This window comes from Lissotriton helveticus, chromosome 7 (genome assembly GCF_964261635.1).
Source record: "Lissotriton helveticus chromosome 7, aLisHel1.1, whole genome shotgun sequence".
In the NCBI taxonomy this organism is placed as follows: Eukaryota; Metazoa; Chordata; class Amphibia; order Caudata; family Salamandridae; genus Lissotriton; species Lissotriton helveticus.
This window is the reverse complement of record NC_136068.1, coordinates 64,429,192-64,454,861: the sequence shown is the minus strand read 5'-3', so window position 1 is coordinate 64,454,861 and position 25,670 is coordinate 64,429,192. Positions and strand designations below refer to the sequence as shown.

At 47.6% G+C, this 25,670-nt stretch overlaps 1 protein-coding gene across 3 annotated transcripts in view; it reads right to left on the bottom strand.

The window, feature by feature from the left end:
* The window catches only part of LOC144768064 (protein mono-ADP-ribosyltransferase TIPARP-like), a 121,773-nt gene that overhangs the window by 27,303 nt on the left and 68,800 nt on the right, over window positions 1–25,670 (bottom strand). For all 3 annotated transcript variants that reach the window (XM_078651437.1, XM_078651435.1, XM_078651436.1), the window contains exons 4-5: window positions 22,219–22,387; window positions 9,112–9,299 (exon numbers count right to left, since the gene is read on the bottom strand). In XM_078651437.1, coding sequence (XP_078507563.1) covers window positions 9,112–9,299; window positions 22,219–22,387 — 357 coding nt within the window. The remainder of the gene's footprint in view (window positions 1–9,111; window positions 9,300–22,218; window positions 22,388–25,670) is intronic.

The window sequence follows — 25,670 nt, the reverse complement described above, 5'->3', positions numbered from 1 at the left end:
GTCTATCACCGGAACTCAACGAGTCAACCTGCACAGCTTGTGCGTCCTTCCGATCGAAGACCATTCGGGATCGGAGGGCGCGTCGACCCGAGATGAGGAGATCAGCACCAGCACCGGAGGCCATCTTTGAGGAGGAGATCGTCGAAGAAGACTTTTCCGAGGACGAGGATCCACTCGAAGATATCTCCGAGGACGAGGCTCCACTCGTCGCCGAGGAAGACTCGCCTGATCTCCAGATCATATCGGGGGCAGAGGACTCAGACGATTCCATCTTGACAACCCGTGAGTACCTTTGCCCCTGCACAACAGACACTACACAAACCAAAGGCAACGGTCAGCACTCCGCCCATGGGGCCCAGTCGAGACCGAAATACCCCCTCCGACGCCCTGCCTTCAGGCTCGGCTCCGAGGAAAGCAACTATGCCTTCCAGTGCCTTGGCACCGACAAGACCACACGTGCCAATTCCACCTCTTCTATTGGCACCGAAGCACACACATCCTTCTGTACCGAAAGATTCCTCGACACCGAAGCCAAAACGCCCTTCGGTGCCCAAAGACAAACATCCTTCGGCACCCAAACCAAAAGACGTATCGGTGCCGAAGCCTAAGACTGTACCGGATCCGAAAAAAGCTCCGACTCCGAAGCCTTCCGGTTCCAAAAATAAAGATGGGAAGCCAGAGTCCGACGCCGCAAGGCCAACGGGACCTGTCTCCACTCCCAAATCTCCAACGTCGGTACCCAAAACTCCTACCAAGCCGAAACCACCTTCGACACCGACAACTTTGCCACAGGACTCAATAACGCCTTCTAAAGCAAAGCACACGAAACAACCCCTATCGGCACCGAAAAAATCGACGCCAAAGAAGGTTGCAGAGGAGGAAGAACTGTTTAGGCCAGATCCTAAACAAAAGAAAGTCTATATCAATCCAAAGACTGGACATGTAGAGGCTATTCCTTATAAGAAGAGACCAGCAGAAACACCACTTCTACCTGTGGTTCCTGCCAAAAAGAAGGACTGTGCAACTTCTCCAATGCACCCTTCCTCTCCTTTACCTTCTTCCTCTCCTATCCCTCCTTACATTGAACCTACACTTTCTCCTGATCAATCTCCTGCATCATCACACCACACTGATGAGGAGTATGATATAGGTGAGGGAAATGACATACCACAAGAAAACACTTTAGATGAGGATGTCAATCCTGAATATCCTAAGGACGATGACATGTATGGCTTCCCACCACACAATGTGCCCGACATTACTGAGCCTCTGTCCTACCCAACAAAACCTTCCCCTCCAGAGGATAGTTTTGGGTTTAATCATTTATTAATTAGGGAAGCCCTTTACCACGGGGTTTCAATGCATTCTGATGCTATTGATGAGGATTTTTACTGGATACATTTGAGCTGTCACAAAGGTCTATTACCTATGATCAAAGGAGTCATAAAACATGCTCCAGAAATATTTAAAGACCCGGTACGCTGTAGGGTACTACATCCAAGAATTGAAAAGAAATACAGACGAGCACCATCTGATCCAGTCTATATTAAGGGACATCTGCCACTAGATTCTTTAGTAGTGTCTAATGCACGAAAAAGAGCCAATTCCCAGACTTCTGGTGACATACCCCCGCCTGACAAAGAATCAAAAGTTATTGATGCGTCAGGGAAACGGATTGCTGTGCAAGCAACAAACATGTGGCGAATAGCAAATACACAAGCACTGCTCTCACGCTATGATAGGGCGCACTATGACCAACTAGAAAAGCTAATGGAGCACCTTCCAGATCAGTACAAAGATCAGGCAACAGAGCTCATACAGGAAAGCGAGTTAATATCCAATGCCTCAATTAAATGTGCACTAGATGTAGCTGACACGGCATCCAGAGCAGTCAATACCAGTGTTATCCTCAGACGACATGCATGTCTACGCATTTCCGGTTTTAAAACTGAGGTACAGACTACCATCTTGAACCAGCCCTTCAATCAAAACCAATTGTTCGGGCCGGAAGTAGACAACATACTAGAAAAGATGAAAAAAGACACATACACAGCTAATTCTATGGGTGCATTAGAAACCACACAGACTAGAAGTTATTTTCGCCGCTCCTTCTATAGAGGAGGCTCTAAGCAAACCGGTGCAGATACAACGTCATCTTTTAAAACAAATACACAAACCTCTTCTAACAAAAGCTACTTCAGAGGAGGTTACAGGGGAAATAATAACAAGGGAAGAGGTAGAGGTAATAACAGCAACCGCTCCTCTTCCACTCCCAAACAGTGACTTCCCTCTGCCTCCCCCACAGCATTCCCCCCCTGTGGGGGGCAGATTATCGCAGTTCCTACCTGTCTGGAATTCCATCAAAACAGGCAGGTGGGTAAGACAAATGATTCAACATGGCTACTGCCTAGAACTCACAGCAACCCCCCCAAACATACCACCCAGGCAGCGTCCAATGTCCACAGACCATATTACTCTGCTTCAACAAGAAGTTCTAGCACTTCTACAAAAGGATGCTATACAAGTAGTTCCTTTAGAGGAACAAGGAACAGGAGTTCACTCTTTGTACTTCCTAATTCCCAAAAAGGACGGGACACTAAGGCCAATTCTCGACCTCAGGCCCCTCAATCATTACATACAGTCAGATCATTTCCACATGATCACTCTGCAGCAAGTACTCCCACTACTACAACAAGGCGATTTTCTTTCAACACTAGACCTAAAGGACGCCTACTTTCACATTCCTATACATCCTGCTCACAGGAAGTACCTAAGGTTTGTCATACAAGGACAACACTATCAATTCAAAGTCCTTCCATTTGGGGTCACAACAGCACCACCAGTGTTCACAAAGTGCTTAGCAGTAGTAGCGGCACATCTCAGAAGACAACAGATGCATGTCTTCCCTTATCTAAACGATTGGCTCATAAAAGCAAAATCATACAGTCAATGTGTCCCATCACACAAAGCAAACAATTCAGACACTGCACAACTTAGGGTTTACAATAAACTACACCAAGTCGCACCTGGAGCCTTCGCATGTTCATCAGTATCTAGGAGCTACCATAGACACACCTACAGCTCTAGCGTATCCCAGTCCAGCCAGGATTCAGAGCATTCAGACCTTAGTCTCCATTTTTCAACACCAGCAGTCTCTCCAAGCCAAAGTGTTCATGAGACTAATAGGAATGATGGCGTCTTGCATTTTTATAGTGCCACATGCAAGACTGCAAATGAGACCGTTACAAGAATGTCTAGCACAACAATGGAATCAGGCTGAAGGTCAGCTCACAGACCTGGTGTTGGTGGACAGCCGTACATATCGCTCTCTGCAATGGTGGAACACCAAAAATTTTACAAAGGGACGGCCGTTCCTAGACCCTGTTCCACAGATAGTGCTCACAACAGACGCATCCCTCACAGGATGGGGAGCCCATCTCCTACGCTATACCACACAAGGCCAATGGAACAACCAACAAAAACTGTTCCATATCAACCATCTAGAACTGCTAGCAATTTTCCTAGCACTCAAAACATTTCAAGTACAAGTACAAAACAAAGCTGTCTTAATCCGGACGGACAATATGACCGCCATGTACTATATACAAAAACAGGGGGGAAACACACTCTGCAACTGTCCCAGCTCGCACAAAACATCTGGAGATGGGCCATTCCTCAAAACATACATCTGACAGAAGAGCACCTTCCAGGAATTCACAATCAGATAGCAGATCTGTTGAGTCGACAGTCACAAAAGATTCCCGAATGGGAGATACATCCACAAGTTCTTCAGCCATTCTTCCAAATATGGGGGCATCCACAGATAGATCTGTTTGCCACCCACGAGAACACAAAATGCCCAACCTTCGCCGCCAGGTTTCCACACCCAAGGTCGGAGGGGAATGCAATATGGATTAACTGGTCAGGCAGATTTGCTTACGCTTTTCCGCCTCTCCCACTCATTCCACTAGTAGTGCGCAAACTCAGACAACAGTCTCTCAAACTGATACTAGTAGCGCCCACATGGGCATGCCAGCCGTGGTTCACCACACTGCTGGATCTCTCACTAGTTCCACATCAAAAATTAAAGCTTACGCCCTCCCTGTTAACACAGAACCATGGAGAAATAAGACACCCAGAACCAAGCCAACTGAATTTGGCAATCTGGCTCCTGAAGTCTTAGAGTTTGGTTACTTAAACCTACCACCAGATTCTATGAATATAATTAAAGAAGCTAGAAAACCCACTACCAGAGCGTGTTATGCCGCTAAGTGGAAAAGATTTGCAATATATTGCAACAATAATCACATTGATCCACTGGATGTTTCCATCCAAAATATCATTTGCTACCTTCTACACCTACAAAGGTCCAATTTAGCTTATTCTTCCATTCGACTGCATCTGGCAGCAATAGCAGCTTATTTACAGAATAGACAACATCTATCTCTATTCAGAGTTCCTGCTATCAAAGCTTTTATGGAAGGATTAAAATTTATAATCCCACCTAGGTTACCACCTGCTCCAGTAGGGAACCTAAATGTGGTCCTGACTAGACTCATGGGACCCTCTTCCGAGCCTTTTCATAAGTGTGAATTACAGTTCCTAACATGGAAAACTGCTTTCCTTGTGGCCATCACCTCTCTCAGAAGAGTTAGCGAAATACAAGCATTCACAATACAAGAACCGTTTTTTCAGATACACACTAACAAAGTGGTTCTTAGGCCTAATCCAAAATTCCTGCCAAAGGTTATTACTCCTTTTCACCTAAACCAATCAGTAGAGCTACCGGTGTTTTTTCAAAACCCTGACTCTGTTGTAGAAAGGGCTTTACACACCTTGGATGTTAGAAGAGCCCTGTTATACTACACAGATAGGACCAAAACCTTCAGAAAGACAAAACAATTATTTGTATCTTTCTCTCGTCCACACAAAGGCAACCCCATCTCTGAGGGGGGAATTGCCAGGTGGATTGTAAAGTGTATCCAAATATGCTATCAAAAGGCTAAATGTACACTAACAGTTCCTCCTAGAGCACACTCTACTCGCAAACTAGGAGCCTCTATGGCTTTCTTAGGAAATATACCACTAGAGGACATATGCAAGGCAGCCACATGGTCTACAATACACACCTTCACCAAACACTATTGTGTTGATGTGCAAGCCAAGCAGCAAGCTGCAGTAGGCCAAGCTGTCCTTAGAACACTGTTTCAGAATACTGCAACGGATACAGGCGACCACCGCTAGGGGAGACACTGCTGCACAATCGATGCACAGTATACGATCTGCAGCTCATATGCCTCAAACGGAATATGCTACTTACCAGTATGCATCTGTTCTTGGCATGTAGAGCTGCATCATCCTAATTAGATGCACACACATGGACATCCTTTCTTTATCTTTACTTCTACTAACTCCATCATTTCCCATCATGGCAAAAAAGAATCGGAGGATGGAGTCGATGACCATGCGCAGTATTGTCCAAGGGAGGAGTCACCTATCTCGTGACTACAAAGACTTCTTCCAAGAAGACAACAACCTGCAATCATCCGAGCCCAACACCAGGTGGCGATCTAATGCACAGTATACGATCTGCAGCTCATATGCCTCGAACATATATATATATATATATATATTGCAGCTCACTACCTTCTTGGTTAAGAAGATATACGGACGACAACACCAGTGGTACGTTGCAAAATTTCTTTATTGCAGTCACACAGCAATGCGTTTCAGCTTTACGTCTTGATCATATATATATGGTTAAAGTAGCGTTATAGTTAGGTGTGATAAAAAAGATCTGTTTTTCTTTTAAAAATAAAACCTTAAAACTACTGAAAAAAAGAAAGGTTAAAGTAATGCTATCGTTTGGTGAAATTGTCAGTAACAACATTAACATTTAGAACTAAAACAAATTACAGAAATTCACATGACATTACTCCTGACATGTCCAATGACATAATTGATGACATCTCAAATGACATCACCAGTTGCATTAATAAGGCACTTTTGAGACAATGGTGTGTTCTAGTGAAGACATCACCCTGATAAACATTCTTCCTACGTGTCCTGAAGACAGAAATTGATGGGAGAGAGGAGACTATTACTTACATGTAATCTTCATTTCACTTAGTCCTACTCATCTTCGTCACAGCCATTACTCATGAGGTGGTCCCTCCACAAGGCAGGAAATAAAAGATAAGTACCATGCAAGAAAACAAGCTTCGCCCATCCTGCTGGGAGCTGTAACAGACTAGCATTCCCAACATTCCTTCTGACCTATCTGGTGGGAGAGCTGGTCTGAAAGCAGTCAGTCAAGGGAGAGTCATAATGATTGTGAAGAGGACATATAGGGCTAACAGTAATAGTTATTATCTAGTAACTGAGATTTTATCCCAGAGCCCCCTTCGCCCTCCTCCCCGTCATTACTTATAAGGAGTACCACAACAAGAACTGGGCCTCGACTATGAAAAACAGAACACCTGAAACCACTATTGCTGCAACACCCAGTCATTTTATCAGAAACAAAAACAAAATTTAAGATAAAACAGAACTGTCCAAAAGAAAACCATTCCAACTACAGACTCTGAAAATTGTACAGGCGCTTTAAGAGAAGCTTAAGCTGCTGCCTCACAAATTTAAACTTGATGGACTTAGTGAAACCCTGCCCAAGAAGCAGCCAGATCCTATGTGGAACTACCTCAAGGAAATGTCAAGTCATGCAATTACTCATTTTTCCGCATTCATTGTGATTTTCTTTTGCGCACATTATTAGGGTATTCCAAGTTTTTTGAATGGGAACTTCTGATAAAGATTTTGAAATTCATGAAGTCAGCGCAGCATTGAGGAAGAGCACGGAGATCCTTAGGGGTGTATTACGATGGCCGCCGTAACGGCAAAAGTGACCGCCCTCCATATGTGCGGCGGTCCCGTGACTGAGATTAGGATGCGCCCGCCACACTGGCCCACGTTTTTTACATTGCGGCGGGCGGTGCCTTCACCAGCACCCGCCGCAATGTAAAAAAGGCAAGTTGTGCATTTGCATGCACAACTTGGCAGGCAACGCGCGGTGCCTGCCACGTTGTGCATGCAAATGCAGGGGGATACCAGAGGTACCCCCATGTGCACCCCCCACTCCCCCAACCCCATATCTGTGCCCTTTTTCACCCGGTCGCCTGTCCGACTGGCGGAAAACCGACGGATGGTCTTTCCGTCCGCCGGGGTCCCCCCGCCATCGTAATATGGCGAGGGGAATAGTAGGCGGGCGGTGGGAATTGGCGGGCGGATCGCCACCGCCATACGGTCGGTGGTGATCTGCCTGCTATGATAATGACCCCCTAAGTGTTTTAAAGGGAAATTAGAGTCAGTGAAGAATAGAGCCACACTTTTTCCTTGATGCTTCATAAAAAGATTTTGAACCCTTAGAGTTGCTGCTCTAGGAAGAGAAGGAGGAAAAAGTCTTAATGAATTCAGAAGTACTCAACATTTGTAACAGATCAGTGCTTGTCTAAGTATATTGAATTGTAGGAGTGAATCAATTTTTAGTTACAACCGTCTCAGACTGTAATACAGAAAACGAGCGAATGCACCAGAGAATTCAAGTGTAGAATGTTCTAATTTGTAATAGTTGAAGCGATATAGCCACAGTCAATAGCAGTGACACCGATAGCAGAGATGTATAATATGTGTTTGTACGTTTCTATCTCACTATTCTGAAGGTTCAATTAGTAGAGTAGCCCATCTGATCACCCAAGCTGTTGAGAAACGGTGAGATAAGTGTCCTATTTGGGGAAGATCCAGATGACCTTCCCCGATGCAGTCTATTCATTGTCCTCATCTGCTTCTGTGGATGAAGAGAAAGGGACAAATACAGACATAATAATATATTAATCCCTATGAGCTGAACTGCGAAGTGTAGACATCATGATTCCTGGTACAAACTGCACGAGAGGAATCAAAACAGGCCTTTTATTAAAGGACAGTCAACCTATCTACAAGAGAGGCCAGACTTAGGAATGGTTCTTTCCATTTCTTCACTGGTGTTCCGCCATGCCAAATCTCTGGGTAGGTTGATACTGTCAGGATCCCTCCAGTTCCTCAGTAAAACATCATGAACATGCTAATAAAATGGTAATGTCAGTGAATGAGCTTGATTAAATTGGCAAAGAACAGGATCAGAGGATGAGCCAGCGTCTCAATCACTTGAAGACCCATAACCTCATGTATTCTTCTCAGAATCCCAGAAAGGAGCTCTCTGTCAATATATTATCCCTTCTTAATCGTCACAGCAACTTCTTCAACCCATCCTCTGACACAGAGGCTCAGGAGGTGAACCCTGGTTAGTATCCATCCTGCAGAAAGGCATAAATCAGCCCTGCAACCACATGGTAAAGTCTAGCATCAGTTGAATGCCAGGCTTTGCTCTGATGCACCCTTAACCTCCTGGACTAGTAGAGAGGGTGCAGGAGATTGAAAAGGAAGAGCCCTCTAAATGGCACCTCCAGCAAGCAGAATATTTACACATTTCAAATAGCTAACTATTAAAGTATTAGCATATAATAACAGCTACTTTTAGCCCATTCCTTGGTAGCATGGCTTCTGCTACAAAGAGTCTTCCTACATGACGGACAAAAGAGGATTGAGTATTGTTCTTCTGAAAGTCAGAGAGGGGCTTCCCATATACTCAGAAGAAATACCCAACATTCCAGAAAAAATCTGACTTATTCCTAGAAGCCCTTTTCTTCCTCCCACAACCTCACGTTGCATGCCCTTGGAGCCCATGATAGGCAGTGGCGGATAATGACGCGTGAAGATGGAGGCGCAAGCCAGGTAGAGGACCCATCAAATGCCAAGTCCTCGTCTCAGTCAGACATAGGAAGAAAAAAACAGGAAGAATGACAACAGACACTCTAGCATTCTTCTGAGTTGTATCACTGTCTCGAGGTGGGACCACCCCATGAGTAATAACAGCTTCTAAGACGAGGGACGTGGGGGTAATGGAAGAAAAGGAAGACAGGGGCTTGCTAGAAGAAAAAAAAAGGATTTAAAGAAAATATGTTTTATTTGTTTCATTTGTCGTCAAACAGGTTACCTTTGTCCCTGTTGGTTGCTCACCTTAAATAGGGGGCCATGCTCTCGTAGGAATGGTATATCGGCCGGCGCCTCACCTCACGGCTGAAGCCCGTTTTCACATTACGCTGGGTAAGACTCTTCAAACATACACAGTAAAGGCGGCTGCAGATCTCAAAGGCATGGGTCCAGGCCCCCAGCTCAAAAGCTAGGTTCAGCTGCTCAGAGAGGGACTGCAGACAGAAATTAGAAAACAGGTATAAATAAGCAGGAGAAGATACTTAAAGGCATCATTCACACTGGAGAACCATATACTGCAGGCAGAATTTAGCCATACGCCACGGCAGCCAGGCATGTGATCTAAGTCAAAGTGTGTGAGAGTACCCGGCCACTTTAGAAGGTCACAGGAGCATTACAGAGGTTGACACAAAAAGGGTTTCAACACAACCAGGACAGCTTAGTTTTCAGATGTGTGTTAAGTGGTGGGCATTTGTATGGGATGGTGAGAGTGTTTGTTTCTTTTTTTTTTTTTTAAAGACAGAATATTAAAATGTTATTAGAAGAATTTAGTTAAGTGATTTTCTTGTCTTTTCTTTCCAGAATGTCTCTTTACTGCAAAAAATATGTTACTTAGATTTGTAACAAATCATCTGAGAAGGTACAGAATAGAAATTCTAATCTAGATAAGGAGTTAAGAAACCACACATTGAAACAAATTAATTAATAGTAAGTTATCACCAACTGCAGACACCAAAAATATTCTCTAGACTTATACATCTGTGTGTTTTTGAAAGTGCATGGTACACGAACTGTTAGACACAGGCCTCATTTTCATGCCAACTCTCAATCAAGGTAGGTCAGTGTGTGAATCTCCCACCGTAGTAACTTTTCTTATTCTGCACTCTTCACACGAGAAAGTCATTTACCTGCTAACACCACTATCTAAAGTTTATGTCACTTGTCTTCTCCTCTGACTGGCTATGGTAAGAAAAAGGTTGGGAATTTAGGGAGTGCTAGCATTATATGTTCAAGTTCCTGGGAGGCGACAATCATGATTTTAGAAGATAGTATAGGACTGATATTGTACAGCCCTGATGAAGAGGTAGCACACTATGAAACACGCGTTGGCTGTGACTCATGAATGGGCGTAATCCTGGAATGATAAGACACCACTGGCAAAGATCTCTGCTCCCTCCCCTGTCCTATGATCTTTGAGGATAGATTTTCTTTGCTGTAAGGATTAAGGCATTTACGGACACAGTTGCTTTAACTAAGTCTGAGGAGTGTTTGTAGTGACAACTTCACTGTGATTCTAATGAATTCTTTTAGATGATTGAACTAATGTTAAATGATGAGCTTAATACCAAAGTAAACAAGGTTTTTAAGGAATTGTATAAAAATAAAGTGAGAGACAGAAATATTTAATGTTCTGACTATTTGATAAACATAGCAATTGCACCCCACAAATTATGTTTAATGATCTAATGTGGAGGCCAAGTGGGTTACTGGCACAGTTAACGGTAGCATCGCAAGGCCTCCAATATTGGGCACCCCTCTTCGTTTTTTTTGTAATAATAAACGAGATAGCTTCAGATGCACGCTGTAGAGCAAATAACCAGGGACTTAGACAGAACGACCATGATGATCAATTGATGATCAATACACCGGTACAAGCTGATCTGTCCTCAAACATTTCAATTTCCTCCTAGACCTATCTTCAACTTGTCCAGTGATGCAATTGGCAAATCAAATACAAGAGTTCCTCGCTATATTACTGTTTCTGGTTGTGTTACTTTTGGTTCCTATAACTGACAAACATGACTTCTGGTGAAACTCTAAGTCACATGCAAATTTGTTGCGGTGGGATCTGATCTGTACAGTCTTCTGATTGAGTGTTTCGCAAGGTTCCATACTAATGAAAATGATGAATTTAGTTTTATTGTTTGAATCTGATAAACTGTTGCATGTACAACACAAATGTCAGAATCCTTGAACAAGTTTCTTCTACTTTGTAGTCTGAACTTGCAAATGATTTGAGGTGTAACCTTTGAAGTGACACCATAATGATGATGGTAAACACCAAGTGAAAACTACCCTGTAACCCACAAGACCCTTTAATGCCTAGGTCCACTGTGAGTACCTGTAACGTTTCCACTTATGACAAAGGCAAGGAAAGACATATGCCGCTTTGCCAAAGACCTCCTGGAGATCAGTAGTATGCTTACCTTAACTTCCCATTGGTACCCAACCCCACTACTATCTTTTCATGTATCTCAGCCGCTGCGTGGTTGTTCATTGTTGTAGACCGGTGATTCGCTTCCTTTTCCATCCCAATACACGGGGAACGCCAGCACCCCTCTGCTTCCTGAATCAGCAGACACCCACATGGGTTTATCAAGTTCACAACTTCTTAAAAGCTTTAAAATCTCCACACCCCAATTTTTCCCCAAGGGGTCTAGAAACATCTTGTGTTGATGATGTGCTATCTGCTTCTGCCACCTTTGAACAAAGCAAGGTTGACTCCCTCTAATTGCTCACTGAATAAGCAAAGAAGGGGCATGCGGCTTCCAAAAAGAAATTATATTTTTTGTCTACCTGTGTGCGATAGTAAAGTCATGACATCTTGGCTGGGGAAAGCCATTTGTCGACTGACCGGATTGAAGCCGTCTAAACTGCCTCAACCCCTGACCACCTCTCAGGTACACACCTTTTTGGAGATTGGCAGATATTGTACACAACGGATTATGGGATTTGCTACCTTGGTATGACCACTTCAAGCCAAGGAGAACAATCCGGAAGCCTTGAATTAGTCTGATGAGATGACAAAAGTCTTCAATCATGTAAAACAAGCTCCTACTTCTGCACCTGCACTGGGGCTACTGCAGTAAACCTTTCACGTTGTGTTGTAATGCACTAAAGGGGTTTTGTCAGGATTTAATCCAGGGTCATACTGGGGAAGATACATAGTTGGAAGTCTGTTTGTTACTGTTGGTGAGATTATCAAAACGATAGAGAAGGATTTGAGGCCGTGGACTACCAGCTGTTGGTGCACAGCTCACACACAGGTCAAGAACCGACAGTTCCAGGTCGGGACCAGTGGAGAGGCGCAGCCCCTCCTGGTAACTATGAAAAGGCCACAAACTAGCAAGATGGGGACTGACAACTTTTCACTTGCACTCGCTTAATTTGTCGCTATATGGTGGTCCTCCACATTTGCGGTTTTGTCCCTTTACCTGGTTCGTGTTTCCTCTCGTTCCTGTTTGTCTTAATTATTTTCCTGCTAAATCCCTGTGCTTCATGATCCTTAGTTGATCCAGCTGCTTTCCTGATTCTCCTCTGGGCGGTTCTGGGCCTCCCAGTCTTTCCTCTTGCTTTAGGTGCTCTTCACTGCTTTCTGCTCTGAAGAACCCAGGGAGTCCCATTCCTTCTTGTGTGATCCTTGTAAATGTATTGAATGTCACCTTGCCACTTTTTCTTACAGGGCCCCGGACTTGTTACATTCACATCCACTCCGGGCATGCAGAGGGGTTCTCGTCTGAAGGGGCGTCCCTTGCATGGTGTGATTCTCTCTCGTATTCTATTAACCTTATACCCGGCTTTCCCTGCTCCAGACTGAGTAAAATAGTTTTTTTACCATCCCACTTTTCTTAAAGTCTAAACAGGAAGACTGGTGGATTATTTGAGTCCAGATCCTCACTCGCCCTCGCAGGTACAGGCGCATTTGTAACTAGTACACCCTTGGAAAACGTATTACTTATTATTCCTCTATACCTGACCACGGGGCCACAAGGCTTCTGTCTTGCCTGTACTCTGTTGGCAGTGTAGTGCAGCTGTAGAAGTATCCACACTCACTGCAGCCATTCCACATTCCGTATCTGCTCGCCTACTCACTACAAAGAAGCACCATCTTTCTACTGCCTGATTGACCAGATAAGAAATGTTTAGTTCAGTTTATTAACTTGCTTTCGGTTGATAAAAACCATCACAAATTGCAAAATCAATCAGTATGAAAACAAATACAATTAATAACCTTTATGGAAACAAGAAATAATTAAAAACATGTTGTTGCTGTCAGCTTCTCACAGCACCCTGACTTGTCCTGTTTTGTAGCACAAGTTACTACTTGTGTAATGATATATCTGTAAGAGACATTAGTTAGTACTAGATTCCTTACCTTAGAATATCCCCAGGCGTCAGACTGGATCCGGAAACTTTTGCGTAGCAGTACCCTTGCGCGTCGGTAGGCGTCGTCTGCAGCTCCGCGTCCGTCGTCGGCGTCGTGGGCGCCGTGATGACGTCGTCGGAGTACTTAGACGCCGCCTCCGCGTGCTGACGTCAGTTCTTAAACACAGCTTTTCCGCGCCAGAAACGCAGAGCCATGTTAAAAACCAACACTGGTGCCATTGAAACTAGGGCCCTGAAAGGGGGTAACCCTAACCCTAGATATCGGTTCGCAGAACGGGGAGGATGGGTGGGTCGGTAAGGAATCTAATACTAACTAATGTCTCTTACAGATATATCGTTACACAAGTAGTAACTTGTGCATCTGAAAGAGACACGTTAGTATTAGATTCCTTACCTTAGAATAGATACCCCAGCAATACCAACCCCGGTGGTGGGTCTGCAAACCAATAATTACACCAGAAAGTCCTGGAGGACAGAACGGCCAAAGAAGCCATCCCTCCGGACTTGGCTGTCCAGGCAGAAGTGTCTTGCAAACGTGTGCAGTGATGCCCACGTAGCCGCCTGACAGATGTCCTGTAAGGGCACCCCCCGGCCCAGGGCAGTTGTAGTCGCCGTGGCTCGGGTGGAATGAGCCCGTAATCCAACAGGGGGCTCCTTTCTAGCCAAGGAGTAGCATGCCTGGACACATAAGATGATCCACCGGGAGATGGTCCTCTTGTGCACCGCTTTCCCCTTCTTAGCGCCCACGTAACCAACAAAGAGTTGGTCATCCACCTGGAACTGGCGTGTGCGATCCAAGTAAAATGAGAGCGCACGTTTTGGGTCCAGACAGTGGAGCCGCTCTTCCTCTTTAGAGGGATGCGGTGGCGGGAAGAAGGTTGGCAAGGTGATAGACTGCCCGATGTGGAAGGCCGTGACAACCTTAGGCAGGAAAGATGGCTTAGTACGCAACACCACTTTGTCCGGATGGACAGAAAGGAAAGGTGGAGTACAAGAAAGGGCCTGGAGCTCACTCACTCTCCTGGCAGAGGTGATGGCAACCAGGAAAGCAGTCTTCAGAGTAAGAAGGCAGAGAGGGCAGTTGTGAAGTGGCTCAAAGGGAGCGCACATCAGAAATGTAAGAAACAGGTTCAAGTCCCACTGAGGCATCACAAACGGAACAGGAGGAAACGTGTGTGTGATGCCCTTAAGAAATCTATTTACAATAGGGGACTTGAACAAAGAAGGTTGATCAGGCAGCCTCAGAAAGGCTGAAAGGGCAGAAAGGTAGCCCTTGATAGTGCCCAGAGCAGAGCCCTGCTGGGCAAGAGAAAGAAGGGAGAGAAGAACCTCAGCGAGAGGGGCAGCAAGGGGATCCACAGCCTTTGCTGAGCACCATGCCACAAATCTGTTCCACCTGCAGGCGTATACCGACTTTGTGGAGGGACGCCTGGCTGCCAGAATGACGTTACAGACTTCAGGAGGCAAGTCAAATGGCCTCAACTGTCGCCGCTCAATCTCCAAGCATGGAGGTGGAGTCTGGACAGGTTCGGGTTGAGGACCGTCCACTGTTGCTGCGACAGAAGGTCCTCCTGAAGAGGCAGACGAACCGGGGGATCGACTGACATACTGAGTAGCTCTGGATACCAGTACCTTCGTGCCCAGTCCGGACCCACAAGGATGACTTGGGCCCGGTCGCGCTTGATCTTCATTAGCACTCTGGGCAGAAGTGGTATAGGCGGAAAGGCGTACAACAGACCGCAACTCCACACGCGAAGAAAAGCGTCGCCGAGCGAGCGCCGCCTTGGAAATTCCAACGCGCAGAACTGATGACATTGCGCGTTCGGTGCGAATAGATCTAACCAAGGCTCTCCCCATCGCTGAAAGAGGCCTTGCGCCACGTCCGAGTTCAGACGCCATTCGTGATCCATCATGCACCGACGGCTGAGCTCGTCCGCCCTGGCGTTCTGAGAACCTGCCAGGTGTTGATCCACCAGGGTCACGCCCTGGCGTTCCAGCCATTGCCAGAGGCGCAGAGCCTCCTGGCAAAGGGTCCACGACCCCACCCCGCCCTGTTTGTTGCAGTACCACATGGCGGTGGTATTGTCCGTGAACACCTGCACTACACTCCCCCGGACAGAGGAGAGGAATGCCTTCAGTGCAAGGCGAATCGCCCGTAACTCCAACAGGTTGATGTGGAGCCGGGCCTCCGCCGGAGACCAGAGGCCTCTGATCTCCGCCTCTCCCATGTGGCCACCCCAGCCCTGGAGGGACACGTCCGTCTCAACTATGTGCTCCGTTTGGGGAAGGGAGAGGGATCTGCCGCTGACCCAATCGCGGTCCGTGAGCCACCACTGCAGCTGTCTCGCAGTGCCCTCCGAGATCAGGATGTGGTCGGACAGGTTGCCCTGATGCTGGGCCCACTGAAACTTCAGGTCCCACTGCAGAGCCCGCATCCGCCACCTGGCGTGATGCAGTAGGCCATCAGCCCCAGAAGGCGCAGCGTCAACCTGACCGAGACCCGGTAGAACAGCTGAAAGATGGGAATCAGAGCCTGAATATCCCGGACCCGCTGTTTGGGTGGATAAACCCGAAACCGTGCCAAGTCGAGAACCGCTCTGATGAAAAGGAGCTTCTGAGAGGGGCACTGGTGTGACTTCGGCACATTGATGGAGAACCCCAGCCGGTGCAGGAGATCTGCCGTAGTCTGGAGGTGGCTGACGACTGTCTGGGGCGAGCCCGCCATCAACAACCAGTCGTCGAGGTAGGGGAAGACTGAAACCCCTAACCTGCGCAGATGAGCTGCGACCACCGGCATCACCTTTGTGAACACCCGTGGGGCGCTGGTAAGGCCGAAGGGGAGCACGGTAAACTGAAAGTGCTCATGGCCAACCGTGAACCGCAGGTAGCGCTGGTGGGCCGGCAGGACGGGGATGTGGAAATAAGCGCCCTGCAAGTCCAACGCTACCATCCAGTCTCCTGGGTCCAGGGCAGCTAGGACCTGAGCCAGTGTCAGCATTTTGAACTTCTCCTTCCGGAGGAAGCCGATGACGTTCCTTAGGTCCAAGATAGGACGTAGGCCCCCTTTGCCCTTCTTGGGTACCAGAAAGTAGTGGGAGTAGCAACCACACCCTATTTCCGGGCCAGGAACGCGCTCGATGGCCCCCATGGCCAAGAGGGCCGTAACTTCCTCCTGCAGAAGTCGCAAATGATCCCCCGATACACGGTGGTTCTGCGGTGGCATGGCTGGAGGAGTCGCCTCGAAGGGGAGGGAGTAGCCTCTTCGGACGATTTGCAGCACCCACCTGTCCGAAGTGACAGTGCGCCAGTGGAGGTGGTGATGGCGAACCCTGCCCCCCACTGGCGTCACATGGGCCTGAAAGCACGGACTAGGAGGGTTTAGAGGCGGATGCTGCGGGGGAAGGTGTGGACTGACCTCGCCGTTGTCACCGACCGCCGGGACGGCGGTTCCTACGGCCGCCACCACGTTGGGTATTACCTTGCGGAGCGTGGCTGGCAGCACGTGTGGGTACACCCCTTCCGTGGCCACGAAAGGAGCGAAAGGCAGCCGATTGCTGGCGCGGGGCCGAGAGGCCCAAGGACTTGGCCGTAGCCCTGGAGTCCCTAAAGCGCTCAAGCGCATGGTCTGCCTTGTCGCCAAAGAGGCGACGGCCATCAAACGGCATGTCCATCAGTGTGTTTTGGACATCGGCCGAAAAGTTGGCGGACCTCAACCAGGCGTGGCGTCTGACCGCCACCGTCGTTGCCATCGTTCTACCTAGTGAGTCGGTGGTATCCAGCCCACACCGGATAGAATATTTGGCTGCATCCTGCCCCCCACAAGGGCTTGGCCGAGTTTGGCCCGTACTTCCAACGGACACTCTGGCAGCACTTCCGCAACCGTATCCCACAGAGAGTGGGTGTAGCGGCCCAAGAGGCATGCGGTATTGGAAGACCGCAGTCCCATACTAAGGGACGAGAAGATCTTTTTACCGTACTGCTCGTACCTCTTGGATTCCCTGTCCGGCGGCGCCGACAGGAATGCGGTCTGGGATTTGGAGGCCAGGATGACCAGGCTCTCGGGGGTGGGATGGGTGGACAGGAAACATGGGTCGCCCGGGGCTGGGCAGTGGCGTCTGGCCACGTTCCTATCTACGGGCGAACCCGTAGCGGGCTTGGACCAGGTGCTCAGAGGAACGTCGGTCAAGGCCTCATTAAAGGGCAGCAGAGGCTCGGCCGAGCTGGACTGCGGTTTAAGGACCTCAGTGAGGAGATTAGTCCTCACGGCCGCGACGGGGAGCTCAAGGCCCAAGGCCTTGGCAGCCCTCATCAACACCACACTGTAGGTTGCCCCCTCCTCCGAAGCCACGGTAGGAGGGGAGACAAAACCAGTGTCTGGAGAGGTGTCCAGGCCACTGGCCTCCCCAAGGTCTCCTGCCCAGTCCTCATGAGACTGACACTCTCGGGTCAGAGGGTCCTCAGACCCCTCCCAATCCCCTTCATCACCCATCTCCTGATACTCAGGGTTCTCAATCAATGGGGCCTGTTCATAGAAGTGAAACTCCCCAAACGACGTCTGGAGCGGCGCCCATCGGGGCCGTCCCGACGTCGGAACAGGAACGAAGGGGGCATCGGGGACGGCGCCGCCGGAGGCGACACCTGGTGGTCCGACGCCGGGGAGGTCGTACCCTAAGGCACCGGCGGCATCGGGATTGTGGAGCCCTGCGGCGCCGGGCCCGAAGGCGTCAGGGCCGAAGCACCCAACGGAGGCCCCAGACGGGTCCGCTGGGCCCGAAGGCGCCGCGGAGCCCATCGGAGGAGAGAGTTTACTCATGGACATGAGGAAGCGCTCGATCTCCTCAGGCGTCGCGTCTTGCCCAGGGACCGGAGGGTGTGGAGCTGGACGCGGCGCCCGCGACTCCGACGGAGCCGCGTGGGTGGTGTCACCCGAACCCCCGGCCGCATCGCGCGAGCGTCGGGGGGAGTCCGAAGAGCGATGACACCTCTTGTGCTTCTTACCTGATGATGACTTCGACCCAGAGGAGTGCGGCCTACTCTCGGAACTGTGGTGGCTCCGAGCCCGCGACCTGTCCCTCGACCTCTCGCGGCGCGGGACCGACTGCCGGAGTTCGAGTCGCCTGCGGGACCGCTCCCGCCTGGCTTTCGAAGAGAGGGCCCGGCAGTCGGAGCACGCCTTGTCGTCGTGGTCGACGCCTAGACAAGTTAGACACAGGTGGTGAGGATGCGTAACCGACATCGTGCGGTCGCAATCCTCGCAGTGCTTAAAGCCAGGCATCCCAGCATCCCATGCTCGCAACTTGGGATTCATCCTAGACTCCTCCCTCTCGATGACCAGACAAGTCAACGCCGTCTCATCATCATGCTTTAACATCCTACGCATGCCCCGAAAAATCTTCCGATGGATCCCCACCGAAACAAGGAAGACGGTCACCCAAGCACTTGTCACAAGCCGACTGGACTACGGAAACACCCTCTACGCCGGAACCACTGCCAAACTGCAGAAAAGACTTCAACGCATTCAGAACGCCTCCGCTCGACTCATCCTAGACGTACCCCGCCACAACCACATATCCGGCCACCTGAGAGACCTACACTGGCTCCCCGTCAACAAGAGAATCACGTTCCGTCTCCTCACCCACGCACACAAGACCCTCCACGACCTAGGACCAAGTTACCTCAACACCCGCCTGACCTTTTACACCCCTACCCGTCAACTACGATCGTCCAACCAAGCCCTCGCCGCGATTCCATGCATCCGGAGAGCCACCATGGGAGGAAGATCCTTCTCCTACTTAGCAGCCAAAACCTGGAACTCCCTCCCCACCCACCTCCGCCTTACACAGAACCACCTCTCCTTCAGAAAGCAACTCAAGACTTGGTTGTTTGATCAGTAATGAACCCCTCTCCCTCAAGCGCCTTGAGACCCTCTAGGTGAGTAGTGCGCTATACAAATTCTTGACTTGACTTGACTACGGCACCAATCGGAGTCGTAAGACTTCGAGAAATGATCAAAATGATCCAAAAAGTTAGTCAAAAATTGACTAAGGGTTACTGCTTTTTCCAGATCTGCGCTTGCTGGCGCGGAAAAAAGAAGAACTGACGTCAGCACGCAGAGGCGGCGTCTAAGTACTCTGACGACGTCATCACGGCGCCCACGACGCCGACGACGGACGCGGAGCCGCAGACGAAGCCTACCGACGCGCAAGGGTACTGCTACGCAAAAGTTTCCGGATCCAGTTTGACGCCTGGGGATATTCTAAGGTAAGGAATCTAATACTAACGTGTCTCTTTCAGATTCTGACATTTACAGATTTTTTGTGAACTGCTTTGAACCCAGCCACTTTGATGCCCACCTTTCAGGAGAAAGAGCCTTATGAATTCATGTGAGCCAGAAAACATTTGGAACCAACCTTGCATTGTGTCTGATGCATCATTCCCCACAGCAAATCAATTTATTTTGAAGATGGTTCAAGTCTAAAAAATAATGCAGGAGCCCAAGTAGTGCCACATCATGTGTGTACCCTAGATAAACTTGTTGAAAGTCGACATCTACCCCAAGTCTACTCTGCCCAAGTGGCTATACATGTTGCCCTTAGCCATGCCTGTGTACTGGGAGCCATGCCTGTGTACTGGGGACACATATTTTTCATGGTGTTCACCGACTTCAAGTATCCTTTTGGAATGGCCCATGATTTGGGGATTTTATGTGGATGCAAAAAAGGTTCCTAAATTCTGCAAGGACCTCCCATGGCATGTATGTCCAAAATCTATTAGAAGCATTAATGTTAGCCTTTAAATTTGTGCATGTCAAATGTGCTGCTGATCAATGCTTGAAAAATTAGTTATCTTAGGGAAATGCCCTAGCAGATCAAGCTGCTAAGAAAGCTGCTCAGTCTTCTGAAGATGAAATCATGATAAACATAATACAAACTGATGTATTCCTTGTGCCTCCTCTCAAGGATCTGTCCGTGTTACAGGAACGGGCTCCGGACACTGAAATACAGACCTGGATTAATAAGGTCTGTAAAAGGGACCCCAATGGTGTGTTGAGGGACAGCAACAGGAGAGTGCAACCCTGAAACGTTTGTTCTCCAACATGCATCTCCTGTATCATCGTACTGCCCTTGTCGGATGAGATGGTATGAACCTTTCATGCCTGAAAATGCCCAAATGTATTGTCACTCTTGTGCTATATGTCAAGCCAACAATATTAAGAAAAGAATCATGACCACCCCGCGGACCATCCACTTCCTGGGGGCACTTGTCCATTTGCACATGGACTTTGTTTAGATGCCCATTTGGAGCTCCTACTTGTGACTGTATGTATGTTTTCAGGCTGGGTGGAAGTTTACCCCTGAAATCAAGCAGACAGTATACAAGAAATAATTAATCTCCCGGTTTGGAGTTCCTCTAAGGTTTTGCTAACGACAGGGCTCACTTCATTTTTTTCATAGTCCAATATGTGTGCAAAGCTCTAGGAATCAGACAACATTGTTACTATCTCTATCACACAGAATTCCCATGAAAAGTAAGGAATAAGGTAGCTAAAATATGGTAAGTGACCCAAATGAAATAGCCCAATGCCATTCACTTGGCCCTCTGGGCAATCTGAGCCATTCCCTTCCAAAGAACTAGATTGAGTTCCTATGAAATAATAACATGCTAACCAATGATGCTCCCTTCCAATGCTCCTATGTCATCTGTAATTCTAAACTTTCATTTGAATGGTGACATTGTCTTGCAATATTGTAGACAATTGAGTCACTATTTCTGGAAAAACCATTCTTATCTTCATGCTCTCCGGGGTGACTGCTCTACCGAAGCCAGGCACGACTTGGAAGCTGGGTTTTCATGAAGGTTCATCAGCGAAAGCCAGCTGTTCAACCCTGCCGGAAGGGCCCATACTAAATTATGCTCACCTCCAATACTGCTGTGAAGTGCTAGGGGATTCCCACGGGGTGCATACTGCTCATTTCAAATGAGCACCTGCACCTCTGGACCCACGCTTCTCCAGCCCCAGCCTATCCATCTGCCTTCAGACCAACTCCAGTAAACCAACAAGCTCCAAGGTGACAAGGAGAGGGCTCAATATTTGCAACTCCACAGCCTCAGGTTTCTTAGGATGCCCCTCCTTCCAACGCTTCATCTGCAGTGACCAGTTGATCACTCGGTACTGGATCCCACTATGGGTCTGACCATCAATCGTTGCTGCAAGCCTAATCATTTGTTAATCTATGTGGGACGTCACTGTAATAAGGAGTGGCCTTTGCATCAAAGGTAACTGCACACTGCCCGTTTCCCAACAGAGAAGCTGCCATTCTATTTACAAAGTAAACACTTACCTGAACTTGCTGGAAGGATACAGGCAGGGCTTGAATCTTTCTTTACACTCGATCAGCACTCACTTGCCCACTAATGCGCAAGGAGCTGTACCCATGATTCCTTTTTGATGAATGTGATAATGCAATTCTTGAACTCACCCTATACAGTGATGACCTCCAACTCCCCAAATTACTACTCCAGCCTTCATTCACCTTGCTGACACTGCTCATAGTTTGCCTGCGAGACTAGAAATTGCAAAGTTCTTGCGGAGTATTTCTTCACTATGGTCCATCATATTCCTTTTGATTCCCTTAATGAGTATACTGTACAACAGCAGCAAGCCTCACAAGAAGTATTGAATGTACTGTCTGTGATCATCAAGCCCATGCATAGTTCCGCCAAGACTGATCTGGAACTTGCAACCCTGCCTTTGGGGTCTAAGCCACTTCCAATAATAGCCACAAATGCACTATGGCCCAGGCATTGACCTATTATCTCGCAAAACAAAGTGAAGTCTCTGTATTTTCCTAATCACATTGCATGCCTTTTCCCCCAAAATGTATGGCTGCCGTTTCGCTGAGGATTGCTGACACCCAACATATTGATACCTGTTTATTCGTCCAAATCCAGTTTACGTCAAGTTACCTCTTCATACTCTATCCATTGACCAAGCTCCATCCAGTAGAACCGCCATTCCGCTGGGAAATAGGGATTAATACTAGGGTCGCTGCTGTTGCAGAGCCGTCGTGCAAGGTCATATTTCACATGGGTAAGTGAAAGATACAGCAGATCCATCTGGAATGAGCTGCCATCACTATAAGGGAGAAATTAAAAGCAGACATCGGAGCAGATCAGAAGGAATTGATCTCTTAAATACAGAACTTCTACAAAGTCGATCACTTTCACCACTCTTGCACCATCCCAGTGGACAGTCCTTGGCCATAGTTAGTGAATTTATCAAGTGCACCTAGAAAGCATTCTGATACCAACTCCTACAAGTGCCAGAGTTCCTTCTACAGCTTGCAGTCTGCCACACAGCTACTACTCCTCCCCTGTTCAGTATGCCCAAAAGCTAGCATTAAGAAAGCAACCAAAATCAGCATCCCCACATCATGCACCACAGACAAACTTACCATATCGCCAAGACGCCCAAATGTTATATACCTCTGCTACATCCTCTTTTTCTTACATCATCCTGCACACGACCAGACATCCCTTCCTCCCTCCCACATCATCTAGCATCTAAGATTAGTCACCCATCTACTGGTCCTACATCACCACCCCCCTCCACCCCCCAGCACATTACGACCTTCCTATACCAACGGCACTGCTACACCATCCAACAGTCAGCATTAATATATAACCTTATATGCAGATCACCAGAGAAATAGAATGTTGGCTTGCTTAAGAGTACAATTGGGTAAATACCTCCAACAGAATATTTATGAAAAAAGTATACTGGGAATCCCACAAAAGCTTCGGGCCAAATGCTTTAAATATGTTCCAAGCACAGATGAGCAAATAAGGACACATAGTGAAAAATACATCTGTTCATTTATGTGACACAAAAAAGGCATTAGTTAAAAAAAGAAAACAGGTTTGGCTAGAATTATGTTCTTAACTCCCTAAAACATAATTGTACTTCATTTTCCAAAATTATGGAGGAACATAGCTCCATTTCAGAACCTTCTCTGGAGCACTGCCAACACCAAACACTTCTATATTGTCCCCAAAACTACTGCTTCTCTTTGACCACTCAAAGCCAGTGGAAGGAACCTGCATTCACTCACAGTTCCTACATTTAAATTCAGAGCCAGATCTTTATCGCCACCCCATGAAAACAACCAATATAATCCCAAATATGTAGCACTACTTTACCATACTCCATCTCTTAGACACCAACAGCTGTATCCAAAGCTTCATCAGGGTATTACTCAAACAGCTCTTAAACACAACGGTTTGCAGCTAAGCCTCTCATACCATTTCCCACAGCTAGCTGAAGAACACCATTCCCCAATCCACTACAAAGGCACTTTCACCATTCCCCATGACCAAGGCTCCTGTACCAGTACCCATTACCAGCAAGCCATGGCTCCTGCACCATTCCCCAGTGGTGCACCTACAGCATTCCCCAAAGCTTGCATTTCTACATTTCTCAAAGCAGCTGGAACACCTACATTTGCTTCACCCACAGCCAGTACTCCTACACCAGCCTCCTAAAGCTCATAATCATAACATTCTCCACAGTCAGGGTTCAGAAAACCTCCCTACCCCCCAAACAAAAGTCTTTAATGGGCCAACTGACCTTCGTTCAACCACTGGCCTCAAGCAAGTCATCTTTTCTAACTCTTCCTAACATGCTGAAGCCCACTATAATCGCCACCCGCTACTGAAAGAAAACAATAAGTTGACTGACCCAAATAAACTGCCCGGTCTATCTCCAACCACCTCTTTCGGAGTAAAATTCAAATGTGTATGGTACTGAAACCTCTTCTCCAGGGCCACCGATCTGTACTGCAACATGCAAGGGGAACCAAAACATCGCAATCATGAGGGAAGAACATCTCCTTTGTCTCAATCAGAAAAACAGCTCAGATTATCCCAGACCTGTTTGTGGAATACAATACCAATGTCCAAACAAAAAGGAAAGGCTAACACACAGGGGAGGAATCTAAAGAAAAGCAGGGCAATGGGCACTATCATCCCTGACCAACTAGAGCCAAAATTCAGTACCTGTTCATTTGGATCAATCAAATGCCCAGTCATAAACAGTGCTCCACAAGGATCATCTCTCTGGTACTTTCTCAGGATCTATGTATGCCACCTGGCATACCTCAGTGAACATTTGCAGCTGAACTTCAAATGTATGCTGTTGATATGCAAATAGACTTCCATATGGAAGATGATCGATAGAAAGCAACCTTATTCATTACCTTGTTCTTGAACTGGGTGTTCCACAGGATGGACAGCTTTCTGTGCAATGAATGGTGCCATGACAGAGCTAGTGATTCTCGATCCCAAGTTGTTCTCACTTCTCCAGAAAAGTCTCCCACTCTTTCATACTGACGCTCAAACCGAGCTGATGTGAGCGCTCATCCCGACATGCCTCAACTACTCTAACACTGTCCAAAACGATCGGCTGAAGAAATTATTTTCCAGGCTCTAACAACCAAAGACCAGTCAACCAGAATCTGCCTCAATCTACTTGCGCAGACCACAACAAACTACCCTTAAAATGCTCCACTGACTCCCAGTAAATTCATGGGCCAAATTCAAAGTATGGTGCACATTCATAACGCGTACTGGGGCAAAGCTGTAGAATGACTGCAGAACCTAGCACCTTACAGTAAATCCATCTGAGGCGCATATTCAAGATCTGATCATCAAATCAGCCAACATTCCTTCAAATGGATAAGATACCGTAGCAAATCTTTAAGCAGGCAAGGTCAGTGACTCTTAAATACCCTAATCCCAGCCTAAAAACAGAATCCAACTACATGAAGTTTAGCAGGGGAGTGGCAGTGAGTGGGGCGGCCCTCCCCAAGCTAGCTCTGCTGCCAGGGATCACATCCTGACACAATGCTGTCCCTGAGAGCTCATCCCCCGGTACAGAGTAAATCAGTTGCATAGCATCATGCCTATCCTTAAACTGGCAGGGAAAACAGCGTTTTGCTCCCACTGACAGGAGCCAAGAGAAAATGCTGCTTGGCGGGAGCACAAAGGAAATGTAGGAAGCTCCAGCGTGACCCCAGGGGACAAGGGCTGCCTGAAGGGATCTCACGGGGCCTTAGGGATCCCCCAGGAGGCTGGCAAAAGCAAGACGAGGGAGTGCCTTGGAAGAGCAGAAGCATAAAATCTACATCTTCAGATAGCACAACATGCAGAGTATGTGTCCAAAGCCAAGTCCCACTTCATACACAGAGTGTGTGAACCTTGGCACAATGAAACAGTGAGGCATAGTCTGGTCTATTTCAGGTGGCCACAAAGATGGGTTACCAAAAGATGGCATGGCAGATACTACTTTCTTGGTCAAAGAATACAAATTAACCTGGGGTGGAGTAACTGCATAGGGTCATGGGTAGTTGATATCCCCACCA